This window comes from Myotis daubentonii, chromosome 8 (genome assembly GCF_963259705.1).
Source record: "Myotis daubentonii chromosome 8, mMyoDau2.1, whole genome shotgun sequence".
NCBI lineage: Eukaryota > Metazoa > Chordata > Mammalia > Chiroptera > Vespertilionidae > Myotis > Myotis daubentonii.
This window is the reverse complement of record NC_081847.1, coordinates 95,091,855-95,110,449: the sequence shown is the minus strand read 5'-3', so window position 1 is coordinate 95,110,449 and position 18,595 is coordinate 95,091,855. Positions and strand designations below refer to the sequence as shown.

Genomic DNA, 18,595 nt, shown 5'->3' with positions numbered 1-18,595 from the left:
ACTCTCCGTGTTGGGGACTGAGCCTGCAACCAAGGCGTGTGCCCTGCCCGGGAATTGAACTGTGACCTCCTGGTTCACAGGTTGATGCTCAGCCCCCAAGCCACGCCCGCGGCTGCTGTCTAGATTTTATCGCCTGAAGTCAGTGAGCCCTTAGCCAGTGGCAAGCACTTCCAGGTTTGGGGGCTGTAGCCTCATCTCGACCAATAGGATTTAAATGCTCGTCTGTGAGTTCTCACTCTGTTGTGGCTTCTGCAGGTCGGTCCCACGTAGGTGAACTCGGAAATGAGCGTGTGGAGCCGGCCCCGCAGGCCCTGGGTCTCCGGTCTTAGGGCGCCAGGGCACGGTGGGGCCAGCTCTGGGCGCCTGCCGGCTTCCCAGAGGAGGTCAGGGACGGGACGGGACGCTCTCCAACCCCCGAGGGCCATCGGGACCCTCTTCCCTCAGCCTGCTCTGGGCCGGAAGGTGGGCCTACAAGAAAGGGGGGCGTCAGCTGAGGCTGGAACACCTGCCTGTGTTAATGCTGCTTGTGGTCTCGATTTCCTCCCCTCGACACGAGGGCCTCCGTGGTCTGACCGCTGTCCTCCCAGCTGTCCGTCTGTCCTGCCTGAGGCCAGGCCTCAGGGAGAGGGGATGCGACCAGTCCTGGCAATGGCGGCTTCCTGCCACTGGGGGATCGTGCAGAAATGACAACTGGAAGAGAGAGTCTCCCACAGCATTGGCGCAGAGCCGCACAGGACCCACTAGCCCCGCAGATGATCAGAACCCAGTCAGCTCAGCCCTTTGGGTGGGCACGGAGACAAGGCTGCCATCACCGCGGCGTCCTGTGGGCCCGCCGCCCGCCCTTCGGCTCGGGGCCTCTTTGTTGGACACGCTTGGCTCTGCAGGATAAAGAGTAATGAGCAGAAGCTGGTGCCTTTAACCGAATGAGAGAGTGATATCAAACGTCCCTGATTTAGAGAAAATGATCCCTAATTAAGTGAATGTGCAGAGAGAGGACTGTCGTTGGCACAGGCTGGGAGGTGCAGGGGGTGTGTCCGTGCAGGACTGAGGGGGCGCACGGCGAGCGGGAGGGGAGCTATGGACGCGCTGCCCCTGGGGAGAGGAGCAGGGCTGTGCACTCAGGGCCTTGCAGGCTTCGTCTCCGGAAGACGGGAACTGGCAGCAGCCTTTGCCTGGAGCTGGGAAAGGGTGGAAACGTCTCGAGGGCTGATGGTGTGTGAGGAGGAGCGGCCTCTCTCTCTGGCCTGGGTTTGCTTGTGTAAATGTCTGTCCCACAACAACACGTGAGGGTACGGAGCAGCCCCGGCGATCACCAGCAGCAGCAAGAGCAGGCGTAGGGACGCTGCGACAGTGGGAGGTGGGGGACGGCGTCTTCTCGGCCGCGGTGGACGTAGGGGGACTCGGGGGGGAGTAGGGTGTCCTCAGGGTCTGCGATCCATGCTGCTCAGTGGTTAACGTGATGTAGTGACTCTATGCAGCAAGCTGCACGCATTTGACGTCTTCAGCTGCATGAGTTTGGCACGTCCCCACCTGCCTGACAGCCGCCCTGTGGGGTGTAGCAGCTCCTCTCCCTCAGCCCGAGCCCCTGCCCGCGGCCCCCGATGCTGCCAGTGGCAAGAGGCAGGCGGTGCTGCGTGTCCCGGGGTGTAAGTCCGCGGAGTCTCTGTCTGCCCTTTGGTGCCGACCTCCTCTCGCGCCCGTCAGTCGTCTGCTGCCTGGACTGCGCGTGGCAGGCGGGCTGCTCCCCACAGGTGGGGCGTCCTAGCCGAGCCCGGAAGTCATGGCTCCTCCCTCCCACTCTGTTCCCCCCTCCCCGAGGCCCCTCCTTGGGACACACGTTAAAGCCGGCCTGTGGGGCAGGGACCGTGAAGTCGGTCAACGTCAACGAAGTCAAACAAAGCCAACAGCTCGCACCTGGGTGGGTGGAGGGGGCGCAGGAGGCCCTGGCTGTGGGAGGGGCTCACTGCTCACCTGGCCTCGTGGGCCCCTGTCCGTGGGCCTGTGTCCACAGGCCCCCGTCCGTGGTACGATGCTGGTACTGTGCTCTGTGCCTGGAGAACGTGGCTTTAAAATATGCCACACCTGGCGTTAGAACATGGCTCCCAGTGGGACCCCCGGCTGTGGAACCAATAAAGAATAAAACCTGAAACAGTCCCTTCGTCGCACCCGGGCGGCATGGACGCCGGGAAGAGGCTCCACGCTGGGCTCACGGAGGACGCGCAGATGTTAACCCTCATAAGTGACTCTCGGTTCAGAAAAGAACCGACGGCTGCTGAGCAGCATGGCAGCCAGTCGGACAGCGTGCTCTGTCTCACTGCCTCTTCCCGTTCTCAGTGTCGGTCAGATGGCGCCGTTGTCGATGGCAGGGCCCCCGGGCCCCCCCTAGAGCAGAGTGCGTGGAGCGACCCCTGCCAGCTGGTCTGTGAAACCCTGGAGAGCGAGTCAGTCGTCGAGAACTGTGGTCAGTGAGGGAGGTGGACGTGTGAGGGGAGGCGGGAGAGGCAGGTGTCGAGGACGATGCTGTGGGGGCGGCTCTGTCCTTGGTCGTCACCTGGGGACCAGCGTGTTGGCGAGGGGCTCGCCGTCTGCAAGTGAGGCCAGTTCTCGCCCTCGTGCACCTCGCTCCCCACGGCAGGAAAGCGGATGCGGAGCTCCGTAGGCCTGGAGGGAGGGGGGAGTGAATAAGACGTGAGCTCCATGTGGTCCCAGCGCAGGTCTCAGCCCCCAGATCCCCCCCCCCCCGCCCTGTGAGAGGTCGCCCAGCAAACCGCTGCACTTCTGAGGGGCTTGAAAGGCGCCGTGGGGGACGCTCTCAGAACAGGTGAACTGCATGTTCATGTTGTGAGAACTCAGAACAGCGTCATGCAGGCTTCAGGAGGACGCGCCCGCCACTCACGTGCTCCCAGGACCGGTTCCTCCGTGGCTGGCTGAGCAGCACAGCACTGAGACGCCATAGGAGAGCAGGGCGAGTGTCCCTGGCCCAGAGATCCGGTCGGGGGTCACGATGTCAGTCACGAAGCTGAACAAGTTCTCTCCCCACACGGGGTTCTCCTAAGGCCGAGGTTCTCGGAACAGATGTTTTTACTCCCGTCACCATCCGCTGTACAGCGACAGTTTCCTTGCTTAGTCTTCCCTCTTTGAAGGGAACCATAAGTAAAGTTAACCCTAAAGTCGCGCTGTTCATGTAGTGGATGGACTCCAGGTGCACACGGAGGCGGGCACAGCGCACACGGACGCTCTGTCTGCGTTGCTGTCAGGACCTGGGAATGGAGACTTCCGTGTGACAGGAAGGGTGCTGTCTGTCACTGACGTCACCTCATTGTCATCAGCTGCTTCTCGCCGAGAGCGTGTCCTTAGCGTGTCCGATTCTGTGGGGGCGGCCGCAGTGAGAGTGCTGAGTGGGCTCGGTGTCTGATTCCAAGTGCGAGCACCATCTGGACTTTTTAATAGTTTAAAGACGCAGTCAGGGACGCATTTGGTAACTTCCCCATGAACCTAATCAAGCCCGTTAACTGGTGCTGAGTCAGGGACCGGCCGCCTGGGACGTGCATGAGGTGTGGGTGTGGGGAGCAGCGAGTGCCGTTGTCCGGTGCCTACACAGCAGATGCTGAAGGTACTTAGAGTTTAGAAATACTTGCTTTTGTGAGTCTGTAGTGATTAGCTTACATTCAGGTTGGAACAGTCTTCCTCACCATTTGCTCTGTTAGGAGAATGTATTACAGCCTGTCAACCTGTGAACTAAGGGTTTTGATGGGACATTAAAGCATCTGTAATAAAAAATTCTCTTAATGGTTTGTTTTCACTTAGTTTCTTTCTGTTTGTGTTTCTCTTCCAGAAAGCGCAGGCCTGCCGGCAGCGACTGGATAGGGAACTCGCCGGCTTTCTCCAGATGATGGAGGAGTGCGACGTGGCTAAAGGTAAAAAACCACCGAAACCAGAGATGGCACTGAAGCCAGCCCCGCCCCCGCCCTCCGACACAGCCATCCTCCTGGGTGCTCGCCCTTTAGGTTAAATCTTTTCATTCTTTTAAGAAAAAAAACAACAGAGGCAAAGTTACCATTTGGGGCTGGAAATTCACTTTGTGGTTGGAATCCCGCTGGTGACTCGAGAGAACTGGCGTGTGGAGCTGCAGTGAGGGTCCTGGCCTGGCCCTTGCTCTGCCCCCTGCGGGCTGCTGCTCGAGGAGCCGTTTCCTCCCTGTGAGTGAGGCGGGCGGTGTCCAGGGCTGGGCGTTCCGATCTGCGATTCTGCATGAGCCTGTCTGCTGATGGCAGCCCGCCTCACCTTCCCGTGTCTCCCCTCTCCACAGTTAGGAATCATTAGGAGTTGACTGGATCCTTCAGAAATCAAAACACAATCCGATATAACATGCAGTGTCAGATCCAGTACCAATAGGAAGTGTTGGAAAGTACCACTGACTTTGTACCTTAAGGAACTGTTTCTTTGACTGTGCAGTCGGTACTAGCGTGTGATTGCTTCCGTTCTCCGAGGTGATTACTACCTATCCGTGTTAAGCGTGAGCTGGTTTCCCTCAGTGAACTCCCAGGAACTGGTGTAGATGCTCTGTGTCTCCAGATGGCCCTCGGACACACCCAGTTCCACTGGAGTGGTGTGTGTCAGCAGTGACCGCAGTGGGAGGACAGCTGTGGGAGACAGCGGTTAGGTCGTTGTGATGATGAGTTGGGCTGGAATAGTGTGTTAATGCGGCTCATCCACAGTGGATTTTAAGGAATAATCACAGCTTTATTCGCTAGAATTCACCTCTGCAGCGGTCTGGAGTGTATGCGTAGAGTTATGCTAAGACCATCGACCAGCAGTGGGCTCTTAAAACACTGTCTTTGCCAAGAACCATCCAAAGCAAGAAGAGATATAGCAACATTTTAAAAGATGTAACCCTGGCTGGTGTGGTTCAGTGGGTAGAGGGTCAGCCTGAGGCCTGAAGGGTCCCAGGTTGGATTCTGGTCAAGGGCACATGCCCAGGTTGCAGCTTCGATCCCCAGTAGGGGGCGTCCAGGAGGCAACCAATCCATGATTCTCTCTCTTCATTATGTTTCTATCTCTCTCTCCCTTTCCCTTCCTCTCTGAAATCAATAAAAAAAAAAATCATCTATATATACCTATCTCTCTCTCTCTCTCTCTCTCTCTCTATATATATATATATATATATATATAGATGTAGAACCACAGTGAGATGAAATATAAAGATTAATTTCCTTAACTTGCACCAAAGAAAAAAACTTAATGTCAGAACTACAATCAAATCAAGTCTTTGGTAAACCTGGAGTCAGCTCTCTTGGCTCGGACCCCCCCGTACGAGCCTCTCACCACGATGGCTGCCTCGTGTGGCCCTGGAGGTGTGACACCGCTCAGACCCCGAGACAGTGCGTCCTGGGGTGCCTCCGGGAACTGGGAGACGTGTGCCTGTGACCTTACGGCCTGGCTCAGGGCCCTGCCGTCGACTTACCCCCGACAGGCACAGACATGACGCCTGCAGGATGGTGCAGTGAGTGAGCGGGGTAAGGACGGTGTTGTTGGAAGCCCCGCCCTCCACCAGGCGGCCTCGAGATGCAAAACGAACAGGTCTGTGGCCAGAGTCCAGAGTCCAGGTTTCAGGGTCGAAATGGCCTAACAGTTTAGTACAAAACGGTTTGAAAGTTAAGACTCGGTGCCCTGCTTCCTTGCTCAGATGGCTACCGCTACCATTATAGTCAGCTCTCCACCTCAGCCTGCTGCCTGCCGCCCCCACGCTCCCCCTCCCCCTCCCGCCAGGAGGGAGCGCTCAGATGGCTTTCAGGAACGCTTCCAGCTCCGGTTCTGTGAAACGCTGCATGTCGCTTGCCAGGTTAATTTTAGAAAGATGCTTTTTGGATCCTGCTTTTCTGTTGAAAATATCTCCTATGGGCCCTGGAAGCAAGAGGATAAAATGCAGGCGCTCCCTCGGCGTTAAGGGCTCCGTGTGTCACGCTCTCGCCCGGGCCCTGAAGACGCTTTAGACCAAATGCCTCGTCTCTCGTCCGGTGTCCCCTGTTGAAATGCTCCTCTCATCCCCATGCGTGGACCCTCGCCCTGCCTTCCGGACGCAGCGGAGTCGGTCTCTCTGGTTGGCAAGGCCGCTGGAGGTTCCCAGGGCCAGCGTTGCCATCGCCTCCTCCCGTCTCCGCCCACAGCCTGGCTGCGGAAACAGCACCACCCAACAGCACAACCTGGGGACTTCCTGAAGGTGGGCAGGCAGCCTGTCCCCCCCCGCCCCCCGCCCGCCCCCCGCTCTAAGGAATGACAAGTACTGCGTGTGGGGCATTTACATGTGACCACGGCTTCATTGCTGAAGGATTGCTGGGGTTGGATTCGTGGGTGGATGCGTGTTAATGTGGCTGAGCCTGTGGCTGCATGTTATTGAACTATACTCCACCTGCCTCCTCATGCGCACACGTCATTGCACGCTGCTGACTGCATGTAAGCGCATCCTGGTCAGCAAACAGGAGACCTCACGGGAGAGGCACTTCAGTCACGCAAAGTCTGCATCAGGATCCGAGGCGTCAGGTCGCCCCGTCACCACGTTCGCCCTGCCACACCGTCTCCCGCAGGGGCCACTGCAGACTGGCCCAGGTCCACCACCACCTCCAGGCCCTTCCCGGGATCCTTCTAGAACACAGTGGGTGACGTCCTCTGCACAGAACATCCACTCGCACACAGGTCTTCGCTTAGCATGGAGGCAAAGCCGTTCTGAGGACCACCAGCCTGCTGGTCCCTTTCCCTCTGACTCTGCTGGCTCCTCCCTCGGCCAGGGAGACCCTGACCTCGCCCAGACCGGAGTCCCCATGGTCTCTTCCCACCGCCATTCCGTCTGACCTGACGTCTCTCTGTGTTCCCTCCTCCGCACCCTGCCAGGCGCTAAGTAGGCCACAGCATTTCCCTGTAAGTTACAGCCACGCCTCTCGTCTGGCCGCCCCTCCCAGCCTTATGTTCCTCTGCTGGCTCCCTGGAATATTCCAGGGTGTGGCTGGGGAGATGGTTCCGCGGAAGCTTCTGAACATGAATTACTATTTCCAGGCTCAGGGAAGCGGAAGCATCTGGAACAAAGGTCTGGAGGCCTGTTTCTAGGAAAAGAAACCTTTACAGGAAGAGCGCCTGCGGGAGCCGTCGAGTTGAAGAAGTGAGGTTCCGTCGGGCCAAGCGGCCTTTTCTGCGTCAGCACCAGGGGAGCTGCCTGTGCCAGGTTCTGGTTTGTCCACATAACAAGAAGCAGGCGTTTCCTTGACAGTTTCCCCGGATCGGAATCACAGTGGTGTCCTGGGAGCCACAGGTGTGAGCTTTTATAAGTCTCCAAAGGGAAGTTTTCACACAGGACCTTCTAGCATCTTTCCTGAGTTCAAAAATAACTTCCGTATAAAAAATAACACTTTCCTCAGAAGCAGGTGGCCACTTTTTTATAGTCGGCCAAATATGGCAGCTAGCCGTTCCTTCACTCAGCGTTTATTCATGGCAGCTTCGTCTCTAAATGCTAAGTGACTGAAACCGTTTGCAGTGACCCCGGGGAACTGTCCAGAAGCTGAGCAGTTGCAGTCTATATATAACCACATGCATCCGTCCTATGTAAGAAACGTGCTGTGCCCCCCCCCCCCCCCGGGCGCCGCAAATCCACCGGCTCCCGCACCAGACCCCTGGGCAGGTGAAGAGTAACTTCCGGATCTCTAAACACCAGATTGTCACAGAAATTAGGTAACTTTCGAGTCTGTTTTGGACAGAAGAATTGGATACTCTTTCAATAGATTCTTATAGAAACAATATATATTTCTTGGGTTGTCTTTTGAAACAAGCTTGCATGCGATCTTAAACGTTTATTTTGACAGTTAGTGTTTGCTTTGTGCTGACCAGTGCGTGTCTAAAGTGTGGAATGTCTCGCACAGGCACAATGGGAGATGGTTTAGCGTGTGACGGTACTTAACGCAGGAATCACAGCCACAGGGGCCATGCCTGCGCTTCCTGGCGCGTGACCGTGGAAGTGGAATGGGACCGTGGAAGTGGAACGTTACTGGGTTACCCCCAGCGGGGGCGGAGCTGTCTGTTCTGTGCACTCCTCCCCTCAGCCGCAGCGCTGACCCGTCTGTGGAGGGACTTTCAGGTCGGATGGAGCCCAGCACATGGCACTGTCACCTGCTGTTTGGAGCTCGTACAGGAGGACTCTCACGTGTGCACCAAAGGTTCCGAGTGAGAAATAAAGCCCGGAAAGTCAGGTTTCTCTTAGAACGCAGTCGCTTCAATGGGGCGCAGGGAGGGATCGCCAGCACGAGGAAGGTCCTACGATGGGAAATAGTGCAATGTCGTGTGGCCTTCGTATCCGGATGTCAGTGAGCGCGCGTGTATAACTCACTCCCGCTGACCTCTTCCTGGCGCCCACTTCCGCCTTACGAGTTTTGAGACATAATTTTTCCAAGAAAAGGACTTTTCTTTGCTCAAATCATATTTTTATAGAAATTTTAGAAAATAAAAAATCTAGACGAATACTATTCACAGTTTTATCACATAGAAAATATGGTCACGGATAATCTGTCATGTGTTCTTGTAGGTTTTACTTATTTTTATTTCTTATTTGAAACTTCTTGTCTCTTGATCGGGGAGCCCACTGTCTCATGTCCTAATCGATGGAGATGGCTGGCGTTCGGGCTCGCGAGGTTGCTTGTGCTCGCTGGCCTTGCTTTGTTTACAGAACAGCGTTCTGAGTGAGGCGACTTGAAATACAAAGGATGCCGCTGGTTTCATTGTCTTCTTTTTTTTGATGAAAAGCTTCCTCAATGTTATGATTTTTATTTGATGGAAGAGACACATTGGAAGGACCCTAATGCATAGTTAGCATAAATTCCACCCAGCTTTAACTGAGCTGTGTCCCTGCATTAATCCAGAGGGGAAATGGCATGTACTTGTCTTGTACGTGATGAGAGGGCATTCTGTCTCGTTTCTGTTTTCTGTGATGGTAAATGGGTTAAGATAATGGGCAAATGGTCCAGTTTCTTCAGGGCACCTGGGGAAATACACTCAGGGGCCTTTCTGTGTCTGAGGGGAACTGGGTCCAGGACCTCCCTGGGTACCAACACCTGCAGATGCTCAAGTCCGTTGCATAAAAGGCATAGCATTTGCACGTAGCCTACCTTGACCCTGCACACCTTAAATCATCTCCAGTTACTTACAATACCGAATGCAAGGAAATGCTATGTGAATGGTTGCTATACTGCATTGTCTGGGGAATAGTGAGAAGAAAGACATCTGTACACGTTGGCTTCACACAGTACATGCCAGCAACAGCATGCCATTTCCGCTCGGAATCGTCTCGATCTGCGCTGGGTGGCTCTCAGGCGTGGAACCTGGGGATATGGGGGCCACTGCATTGCCACTTCTTTCTTCCCAACGCAAACACGTTCTAAGAAATACTGAAACTGTAGGGACAAACCTGCTAAAAGGCCCTGAAACTACAGGGGCACAGCTTTGAGAGTGAAAAGACCTGTTTATGCCAAACATTTGTCCGATAAGAACTAGAGGAACTTGGGTGAATGCCGCCTTCAGGTGCCTCAGCCAGCCTGCCAGCGACGGGGTGACCTCTGTGTGTCCAGCAGTACGCTGAGTGGTGTGCAGGAACGCCATGAAAGGAGCTGTGACGTGTGCACCCGTGCTGTCAGCCCTCTTGGCGGCGCGTCTCTTAAACACGGTTGTTACTTACCTGCCAGCGCGTGGCCCGCCCGGCTCTCCCCTTGCGGGACGCCAGCCGTCCCCGGCCAGGGCTGCCTCGCTCGCTTTCTGGGCGATTCCGTGCCCTGCGAACGCAGGTGCTCACTGTGCCCAGGAGGGGACGGTCGCGCTGTGTAGGTGGCAGCAGGAAACACGAAGTTGGTGGCTGTGAGGGTGTTTGGTCAGAGTGACGCCGAGGACTTACCGTCTCTCTCACGGGGGGTGTGTTTATTTCCAGAGATGCTTCCGTCCTTTCTTCAGAAAGTCGACGTTGTCTCCGAGGCGTCGAGGGAGACCTGCGCGGCGCTGAGCGACTGCCTCGCGCTCCTGGCGAAGCAGGAAGGGGTAGGTCCCGCGGAGTCGCGTTTCCCAGCAGTCGAGGGCGCGTCGCCTACTGGCCGTCCCGTGAGTCAGTGCTTTCAGAATGTGCACAGGCAGGAGCCACGGTGCCAACAGAGGACATGGAAGCTGCATTCTTCACCAGATCTTAGCTACTTTTTTGCATTTTTATAATAGTTTGAGCCAAATGGATGGCATATGCCACAGAACAAGGTCTCACGTGCTCCCAGAACTCATTCATCCTTAATTGGGCAGGATGATTCCGAAACAGTTCCTGTTCATGCCATCCAGGTCATGGACATAGCCATGTTTATTAACAAGCGTGTTTTCAAGTCCTACTTCTAGTGAAATGTTCCAATAAGAGGGTTAGGAAAATATTCTAGAGATCAAGGCCTTTATGTGAAAACTATCTGATACTTTTATTTACCTGTGTGAACTGAACTCAGTGGGTGAAATGCATACTGTTTTCATTCTAATATTTTTTGATGACAGTTATTCTAAATGTTTGACATTTATTTTTTTAATTATTGATTTTAGAGAGAGGAAGGAGAGAGAGAGACATGAGCTTGTGTTGCACTCATTTTTGCGTTCATTGGTTGATTCTTGTATGTGCCTTGACCTGGATTGAACCGTCAACCTTGGCATATCGGGACGAGGCTCCAACCACCCGCGCCACCCAGCCAGGCCTCACATTTGTTTCTTAAGCCGAATTGTTAAACTTAACACAGAAGTGCCTGGAGGGGGCAGTCTCATAGGACTCTGTTTTTTGACTAAATGGCCCAGTCCTGCTCATAGTTTTTTTTTTTGAAGATCCAATATATATATATTTAATTATTTTAAATGTTATTGGGTGACATTAGTCAACATGAACATACAGGTCTCGTGTGGATTACTAATTTACAACATCTGTATATGGGACCATGTGCCCACCACCCAGAGTCAGGTCTCCTGTTCCCTCGTATTAGGGCCCCTTTCTCCCCCACCCCCTCCCTCAGGCAACCCCCACACGCTGTTTGTGTTCATAGCTTTCATTTTCATATTCCACATGTGAAATCATATAGTTCTTTGCTAAGACTTTTTGAATCTCTTTTGTTCCTTAGTGGGGTTTTGGGTTTTTTTGCCAAATTTTTATTATTATTGAGTTCAAAATATCCCTAACTTCTTTTAAATTTTTAATTATAGTTGACATATGACATTAGTTCCAGTTTCAGGTGCACAGCATGCTGATTCAGCATTTATATACCTCACGGTGTTATCGCATGCCATCTGTCACCAAACAAAATTAATGACAGTATTATTAGCTCTTTTCTCTGTGGCTCCTTATGGATTTTTTTTTTTAATTCTCCCTGATTTTTAGATCAACTGTGTGCCTGCCTCTAGCCATGGAATACTGATCCCTTCTGATTTACTCTTTAAATCTCCTGTTTATTAAAACAAAAACCAGATAACAAACTTGGTAAAATTACGTCTACAGGCGGAGTCCCCTGGCTGTGTGCGAGCCGGAGGGTTTACCGTGAGCCCCGGCTGAGTGCCGGGCTCGGGGCCTCTGTTTGTGTGGCTCGGGGGTGCCGCCTGCTCGTTTGGGAATGCTGCGCCCCGACCCAGATCCCGAGGACTTCCTACGGCCTCCACGTGAAGGAGGCAGGACTGGGCGTGTTTCACTCGTAAATAACATGCTTGTGTTGAAAAGGAAGCTGCAGTACAGCAGGCTGTCGGGTTTGTGATGGGTGTGCTGAAGGGAACCCTACTGGATGTTTCAGGGCAGCGGTTCTCAACCTTCTGGCCCTTTAAATACGGTTCCTCATGGTGTGACCCAACCATAAAATTATGTTCGTGGCTACTTCATCACTGTCATGTTGCTCCTGTGATGAGTCGTCATGTAAATATCTGATATGCAGGATGGTCTTCGGCGACCCCTGTGAAAGGGCCGTTCGACCGCCAAGGGGGTCGCGGCCCACAGGTTGAGAACCGCTGCTTTGGGGGAAGCCTTGGGAACGTACTAGAGTGTTCATGTGCTGGTCTTTCTCTACCTTGTGTTCAAAGGGCTAGAAACGGGGATCCTGAATCAGCTTTGTTTTGTGTTTCCCTCAGCGGAGGGGGGTGTCGCAGTGGGTCCCTGTCAGACAGACGTCACTGTGGGTGCCCTCCTCTGTGGGCTGGGCTCCCCGACACTAGTCAGACCTGCTTTTCCAGGTAGGCACTGGCTCCTATGGTTGGCGTGGCTCTCGGGTGAGATGTTTACTCCCTCGTCGTCTCCGCCCTGCCAAGGCGTGCGGCCGGCGTGGATGGGAATCTCAAGGCGTGCGGCCGGCGTGGATGGGAATCTCGGGCTGCGTGTGTCGTGGGAAGATGCGGCCGCGGCAGGGCCTGCGGGCAGGGCTGCGCTCGGACTGATGCTTCTTTGGGGACAAATCCTGCTTCGTGTGCCTTGTCACGAACGTCCTGGTCGCTGTGCCCACTCACTCGCTGTGCTGGTCACAGCCCTTGAGTCACGGTCCCTGATCCCTTCGTCCCAACGTGAACGCCCTCCAGGCCTCGCTCTGTCTCCTCCGACAGCGTCTCCTCCTCCTCGGCTCTGAGCGAAACTGCCCGGCCGCCCGCCTGCCCGCCCCCCTCTCTGTCTGCCTGCCTCCTCCTGGAGTCTCTGCTCATCATTTCTGCTCGAAATCAGCCCCTCTCCCCCTCAGCTTGTCTCCCTTTCCAATTCCATTTTAAAAAGATACTTTCTGTTTTCACGTCTTTACTCCTCAGCTAGTCCTCTGCACCCATTCTTGCCAGGACTGCCTACTGCTGAGCCAGGGGACAGCTCTGAACACCTTGCCTGTCCTTCGAGGGCCTGCCTGCCGCCCCTGCTGCTGCCAGGGCCTTCTCCGTGGCCTCAGGGCCGCTCCCAGAGCTGCTCTTCCTACAGCAGCACCCTCCCCCTCCTGAGCCCTGACTCTTCATATCCCCGGGTTGGGGGGGGGCTCCCCCTCAGCCTTCTCACCTGAAGGCTCACCACTGCAGCCAGCACCCGTGGTGACTCAGGTGCCCGCCGCAGACCGTCCTGAGCACGAACCCGTGTCCAGGCCGGGGAACATCTGCACGTGGCAGCGTTTCCCGGCCACTTACCTGCAGCCGAGTCACAAGGGGTCACCACCTGTTCGGTCTCTCGAGCCACAGACGCGAGCTGTCCGGGGTTCATCCTTCCTTCTCATCCCCCCACCATTCTTCCTGTATCTCAGTTGTCTGCCTCCCTTTCCTCCCCCAACAGAGTCCCCAGTGCCATTCTGTGGGGTGAGGTTGCAGGCGGGCTGTGGCATGCCTGCCCGTCTCACCCAGGTCCCCCCTTCCAACTGGGTTAGACCCCCCCCCGGTTCCAGCAGCTCCTCGCTACTGTAGCTCTGGCCAGTGTGACAGTGTATCCTCGTCTGTATGCACTGCCCTAAGCACACTGCTCTGAGTTACTGCCGTGGCGGCCTGTCTGCCTGTCCGTGGCCCTAGTGGACAGCTAGGATGGGGGTGACTGAACATGAAGAAAAAAGGAGAGACTGAAAGGGTTTGCATGAGGCCAGCCAGCTCTGCCTTCGTGACTCGAACCAACTGAAGGTGTGTGGGGATTCCACTCCACAATGAGGTTCCTTCCCAGAGCCTGGGGGTGACTGAGGGCCTCAGCGCAGCCCCGTGGCAGGGCCTGTGGTGTTGGTTGTGGTGCCTTTGCCTTGTAAACGGAGCCCCTCCTCCCGCGCTCAGGGCCCAGGAGATTCTGCAGCCAGGGCTCCTCCATACCAAGCCAGGCTTTTGGAAATTTACTATTTAAAAAGAAAAGAGAAAGCAAGCCGGCTTTCGAGTGGCGGGCCATGGCGGGGCTTGGGGATTCCCTGAGGACGCCTGGCTGGGCCCTGGGAGCGAGCTAGCTGGAGCCGCCAGCAGGTGGTCGGTTCTGTTCCCGGCCTCGCCCGCATTAGAAAGGGTTAAAGCTGCTGCTGGACAGAAAGTCCCCCTCACTGTCCTCAGCCTCCCTGTTCACCAGGATCACCACCAGGGGACCTCCACTGGGGCTGGTGTGGGGGGGTCCTGCCCTTCGCCCTTGTCTACCCCAAGCCTGGCTGCGGTCGGTCAGTCCCGACGTGGGGCTCACAGGGGCGGGGGTGCTGCTGTTCCCCCTTCCTTTCTGGGTCCCTGTGGCCCAGGCCACGCACAGCACAGCGAGCGGAGGGCGGCGCAGCCTTTATTTCAGAATCAGCAACGACTGGACTTGGTGTGAGACCAAGTGTCCCTCATCCCGGAGGTGGGGGGGCCGCGGGGAGGTGGGGGGCCGCCGGGAGGGGGTTCCTCGCTCCCCGGGGCGGCCAGGCAGCCTTTGGAAGTTGCAGGGCCGGCTTCTCCAGCAGAGGGCTCAGCGCGCCGCCCGGACCCGCGGCCTCTGCGGGATGCGCGGGTGGCGTTTCCTGCCGCCTCCCTCCCGGCAACCTGCCCGCCCCCCCCAACTCCCTGCCCGCCTCCCCCCGTTCCCGGAGCTGCTGCTCGCGGCTCTGCCCGGCTGGTCCTACCTGCGCCTCCCGGACGCAGGGGGAGGCGGGAGGAGGCCGAGGACCCGCAGCCGCGCCGCTGCAGGCCGTGCCCGCGCCCAGCCCTGCCCCCGGAGGCGGCCCAGCGCCCAGGCCGGGACCTCGCCGAGTCAGCGCCCTGCAGGGAGGGCTGCCCCCGCTGACCTCGCCCGGACGGGGCGGGCCGCGCGAAGGTGACTTAGGGGACCTTGCGGCGCCCGGGTGCGGGCCGGCTGCGGAGGCGGAGCAGGCCGAGCGCACTCGGGAGCCGGCGGAGGTGCAGGCGGAGCGGCGCCCGGATCCCGGATCCCGGATCCCTGACCGGCCCAGGTCGGTGGGCGCGCGGGGCCGGGGTGGCGGTGGCCTCGGAGGGCGGGAGGGGGCGGGGGGCGCTGGCGGGAAGGGGAGGGGGAGCTGGGCAGGAGGGGGAGGGGGACGCCGGCGGGAGGGGCGGCCACGGCGATGGGGCTGCGAGCGGATCCTGGAACAGCTGGAGGCCAGCGCGGGCGCGGGAGGGGACAGGCCCCGGTCTCCCTGGGCTCCAGGCCCTCGGGTCCCAGTGGGCAGCCGGGGACGCGCCCCTTTCACCTTGACGCGGGGGCAGGTCGTGGCGGGGAGGCGGGGAGGACGCGGTCACCTTTCGCAGGGCTGCTGGTTGGCCGACATCGGCAGCCACCGACGGTCCCAGAAAACGCAGGAAATGCACGCGTGACGGACAGGCGGGGGGGGGGGGGGTGGCTCCCAACTTTGTTTTGCTGGAGGATGTTGATGACTCACAGGCAGTCTTTGTAGCCGAACTCGAACCCAGACCCAGGAGAATCAGCGCCTGGCGCTCGGAGCGTGTTTGGGTCGCGGGTGTTTTTCTGGGTTTGGGGGGAGGGGGGCGGGGTGCCGGGGGGCCAGCGCCTAACGCGATTGGAGTTTCCGATGAGAGTGAGGTCGGAGGGGACAGAACCGGCTTTTCCCGGGACCAGCATCGCCTCCTGGGACCTTTCCCAAACGGGAAAAATGCCTGAAATGCGCGTGGGCGGCGTCACGTGAGGCCGGACCCGGGAATCTAGATGCAGATTTCTCCGCGGTTGAGCTCTCACCAGGGTCCTCACCGGCCCCTCCTGTCTGAGCTCCGCCGGAGCTGGTGGCGAGTGCGCGGTTTGGTGGGACGGGCACCCGGGACGGGGCCTTGTCCAGCGCTGCCCTGGCCGGACACGGGGCCCCCGAGGCGCTGTCAGGCTGATCCAGGCCCGGAGCCCTTTAGGGCTAATTTTGGGGGCTGTCTTGGGTGCGGACAGGGACCCGCAGCCTCTTGCCCTGCAGAATGGGGCGCGCAGGCCTCACGTTCCACGTTAAAAGCCAAGGCCCCTGGCTGTGCCCGGGGACTGTGAGCAGTTCAGGGTCGTTTACACGCCACACGCTGCTCACAGAACATCGGGGACATGATTGTGCAACATGCTCAGCTCTGTGTGTGCCGTGTGCCACGCACACCCTCCGGTAACTTACCTGTGCCTCTGGCACTCGGGTGTGTCATTGCGTGTATCAGCTCCATGAGGATTGTAAGAAAACCTTGATTCCTTTAAAAAGTAGAAATGTAGTCTTTTTATTTCGTCTGCATTATTCAACACACATTCCCACATTTTTAACTTGTATGTGTCATCCAGAAATATACCAATTAATTTTGGAAACAGCTAGGACATAAGCTAAATAAAGATGATGTAAAATGAAGCTGGTTTTTATTTTGGTAACTTTTGTGGCATTTTGAACAAAAAATATGTAAGGTTTTAATTAGCAGCATGTACGTGTGTGTGCGAGTGCGTGCGTACGTTTGTGTACATGTGTGTTGTGCATGGGTGCGTGCGTGTGTGCACTTGTGTGCGTGCATGTGTGCATGCATGTGTGTGCATGCATATACTTGTGTGTGCGCGCGCATGCAGTTGTGTGTGCACTTGTGTGCGTGTGTGTGCACTTTGTGCGTGCGTGCGTGTGGTGTGTGCATGTGTGTGCGTCTGCATGTGTGCATGTGCGTGTGGTGTGCGCATATGTGTGCGTGTGTGCGCGCGTGTGTGGCTTCTCATGCTTGATGTGACCCAGGATCCATCCTGATGAGTTTGCGTCGCTGGCACCGGGACTGCCATGGGGGTGGGTTGTTTCCTTCCCACCAGGTTCCTCTCGGGGAGCCCGTAGCTGAGGCTTGAGAGTGAGTTATAGGCAGATACGCTTCCTCTCTTCTAACTGCACAGGTTGAGCCTGTACCTCCCGTGCATTCTGTGGTGGCACCTGTCCTTCATGCAGCACTTCCTGTGCAATACTCCGTGGAACGTTTGAGGATTTTTTTCCTCAATCCGGTGTTTGCCGATGCCTGCCTTGTCCGTGCAGCCTTAGGACGGAGCCGGGGGTGGGCAGCAGGGGCTTCTGAAAGACTGTGGATCAGCCTGAAGAGTCGGGATCTTAACCGGGGCAGCTAGACTCCGGGAGCGATGTGGTCAGCGGAGATTTAATCGGATTTGCTCCCCCGGGAAGGAGGGAGGACAGGCCTTGGGAGCAGGTGCGGAATTCCAGGCCACAGTGGAAAGGAAGGGGAGCCAGTGCCTGGGAGGCCCTCGCAAGGCAAGGATGTAAACAGGATGTAAACAAGCTGATGCTGGAGGGGCTGGGGGGCGGGAGGGAGGGGGGTGCGGCATCACAGATGCCAGGTGTGGGCCCAAGTCACTGGGTAGAAGGTAAAGGAAGGGGTAGTAAAGGGGGTAGGAGAGTGGGTTCCCCTTTGGACATGATGGCACCCAAGTCAGGGTGTCCTTGTCCCAATGCAGTGTGGGCACCACTGGTTTAGGGAGTCCCCTGGACATGCGTGGGGTGGGGGCGAAGGAGTCAGGAAGGAGCAGGGCGGCTGGAAGGGCTGGGAGGAAGGACGGGTCTGACATTAGAAGTCAAGTGGCCGCAGGGCGGCGGGGGCCTGGGACGGAGCAGTGGGAGCAGGAGGAGAGGCCGGAGATGGCCAGGGGTTGCGATGGGAGCTGACCTGGGGTTACGGGTGGGCAGCCAGCGGTCAATGCTGTTTGGACGTAGGATGCGGAGAAGCCAGATTGCAGCTGGCGAGGAAGAGAGTGGGAAGTGAGAGCAGAAAGAGGGAAGCTGCCTCCTGCCTCTGTGGGAAGACAGCGTTGGTCCTGCCTCTCAGTCCCTGCACCGCGTCCCCGCTTCTCTGGTTGCCGATGGCAGCAGCGGTGGACGGGGCTCAGGACAGAGCTGCCCGAAGCCGGGCGGACAGGGCTCAGGACAGAGCTGCCCGAAGCTGAGGGGTCCGGGCTGCTCCCTGGGTTCTGGGAGGCTGCTTCTAGCTCTAGGATTCGCTGTCAGGGATGATGCTCAGTAAATACCATTTATCAGATGAACAAAGTTCCCGTTTGTCCTTACATTGTTGAATTTTTTTTTTATCCTGAAAGGGGTGCTGAGTTTTATCAGATGTTCTTTCTGCTTCTATTAAGCTTCTTAAAAAATTGCTCAGGTGGCCAGTGACACTTTGTGGTGCTCAGCCACCCTGTGCCCTGAGCAGACCCGCTTGGGCGGTCGCGTTTCTGTGACCTCCTCGGTTTGGTTTCTTGGGGTTTCAGTGTCTGTTCTTGAGGGAGGGGTTTCCTCAGAGCTCAGTGTGGGGGTGTCATGGCCCCGGGACAGGCCGCGAGCGCCCCTCCTGGTCCTTTTGTGTCCGTTTTCACACGGTCCGTATTTCCAGGAATTTATTTTTTCACTCAGGTTTTGAAATATAGAGATGTTGGTAATATTTTAAGAACGATCTTTGCAACTGAGGCTGGACCTGTAGTCGTGTGTGCTTTAGCCTAATCTGTATCCTCTTTCCCGAATGCTTAGGTGGATGTTTCCAAAGAAATCTCTCTCAAAAACGAGTCTCGTGCAGCTTTGCTTGGCTGTTTTTTTTTTGAAGAACCGTGTTTAGCTTTGTGCTGTCTTTTTCTTTTAAGTTCGTTGTTGCTGACTCTCGCTTTTTAGTTCGTGTT

At 56.7% G+C, this 18,595-nt stretch overlaps 1 protein-coding gene across 3 annotated transcripts in view; it reads left to right on the top strand.

Moving 5' to 3' along the window:
* Positions 1-18,595, top strand: part of OSBPL1A (oxysterol binding protein like 1A) — a 117,705-nt gene that overhangs the window by 36,464 nt on the left and 62,646 nt on the right. For 2 of the 3 annotated variants that reach the window (XM_059707449.1, XM_059707448.1), the window contains 2 exons: positions 3,836-3,917; positions 9,959-10,065. In XM_059707449.1, the coding sequence (XP_059563432.1) occupies positions 3,836-3,917; positions 9,959-10,065 (189 nt within the window). Of the gene's footprint in view, positions 1-3,835; positions 3,918-9,958; positions 10,066-14,527; positions 14,919-18,595 lie in introns of those variants that run through there. The other variant, XM_059707454.1, reaches the window with a different exon arrangement.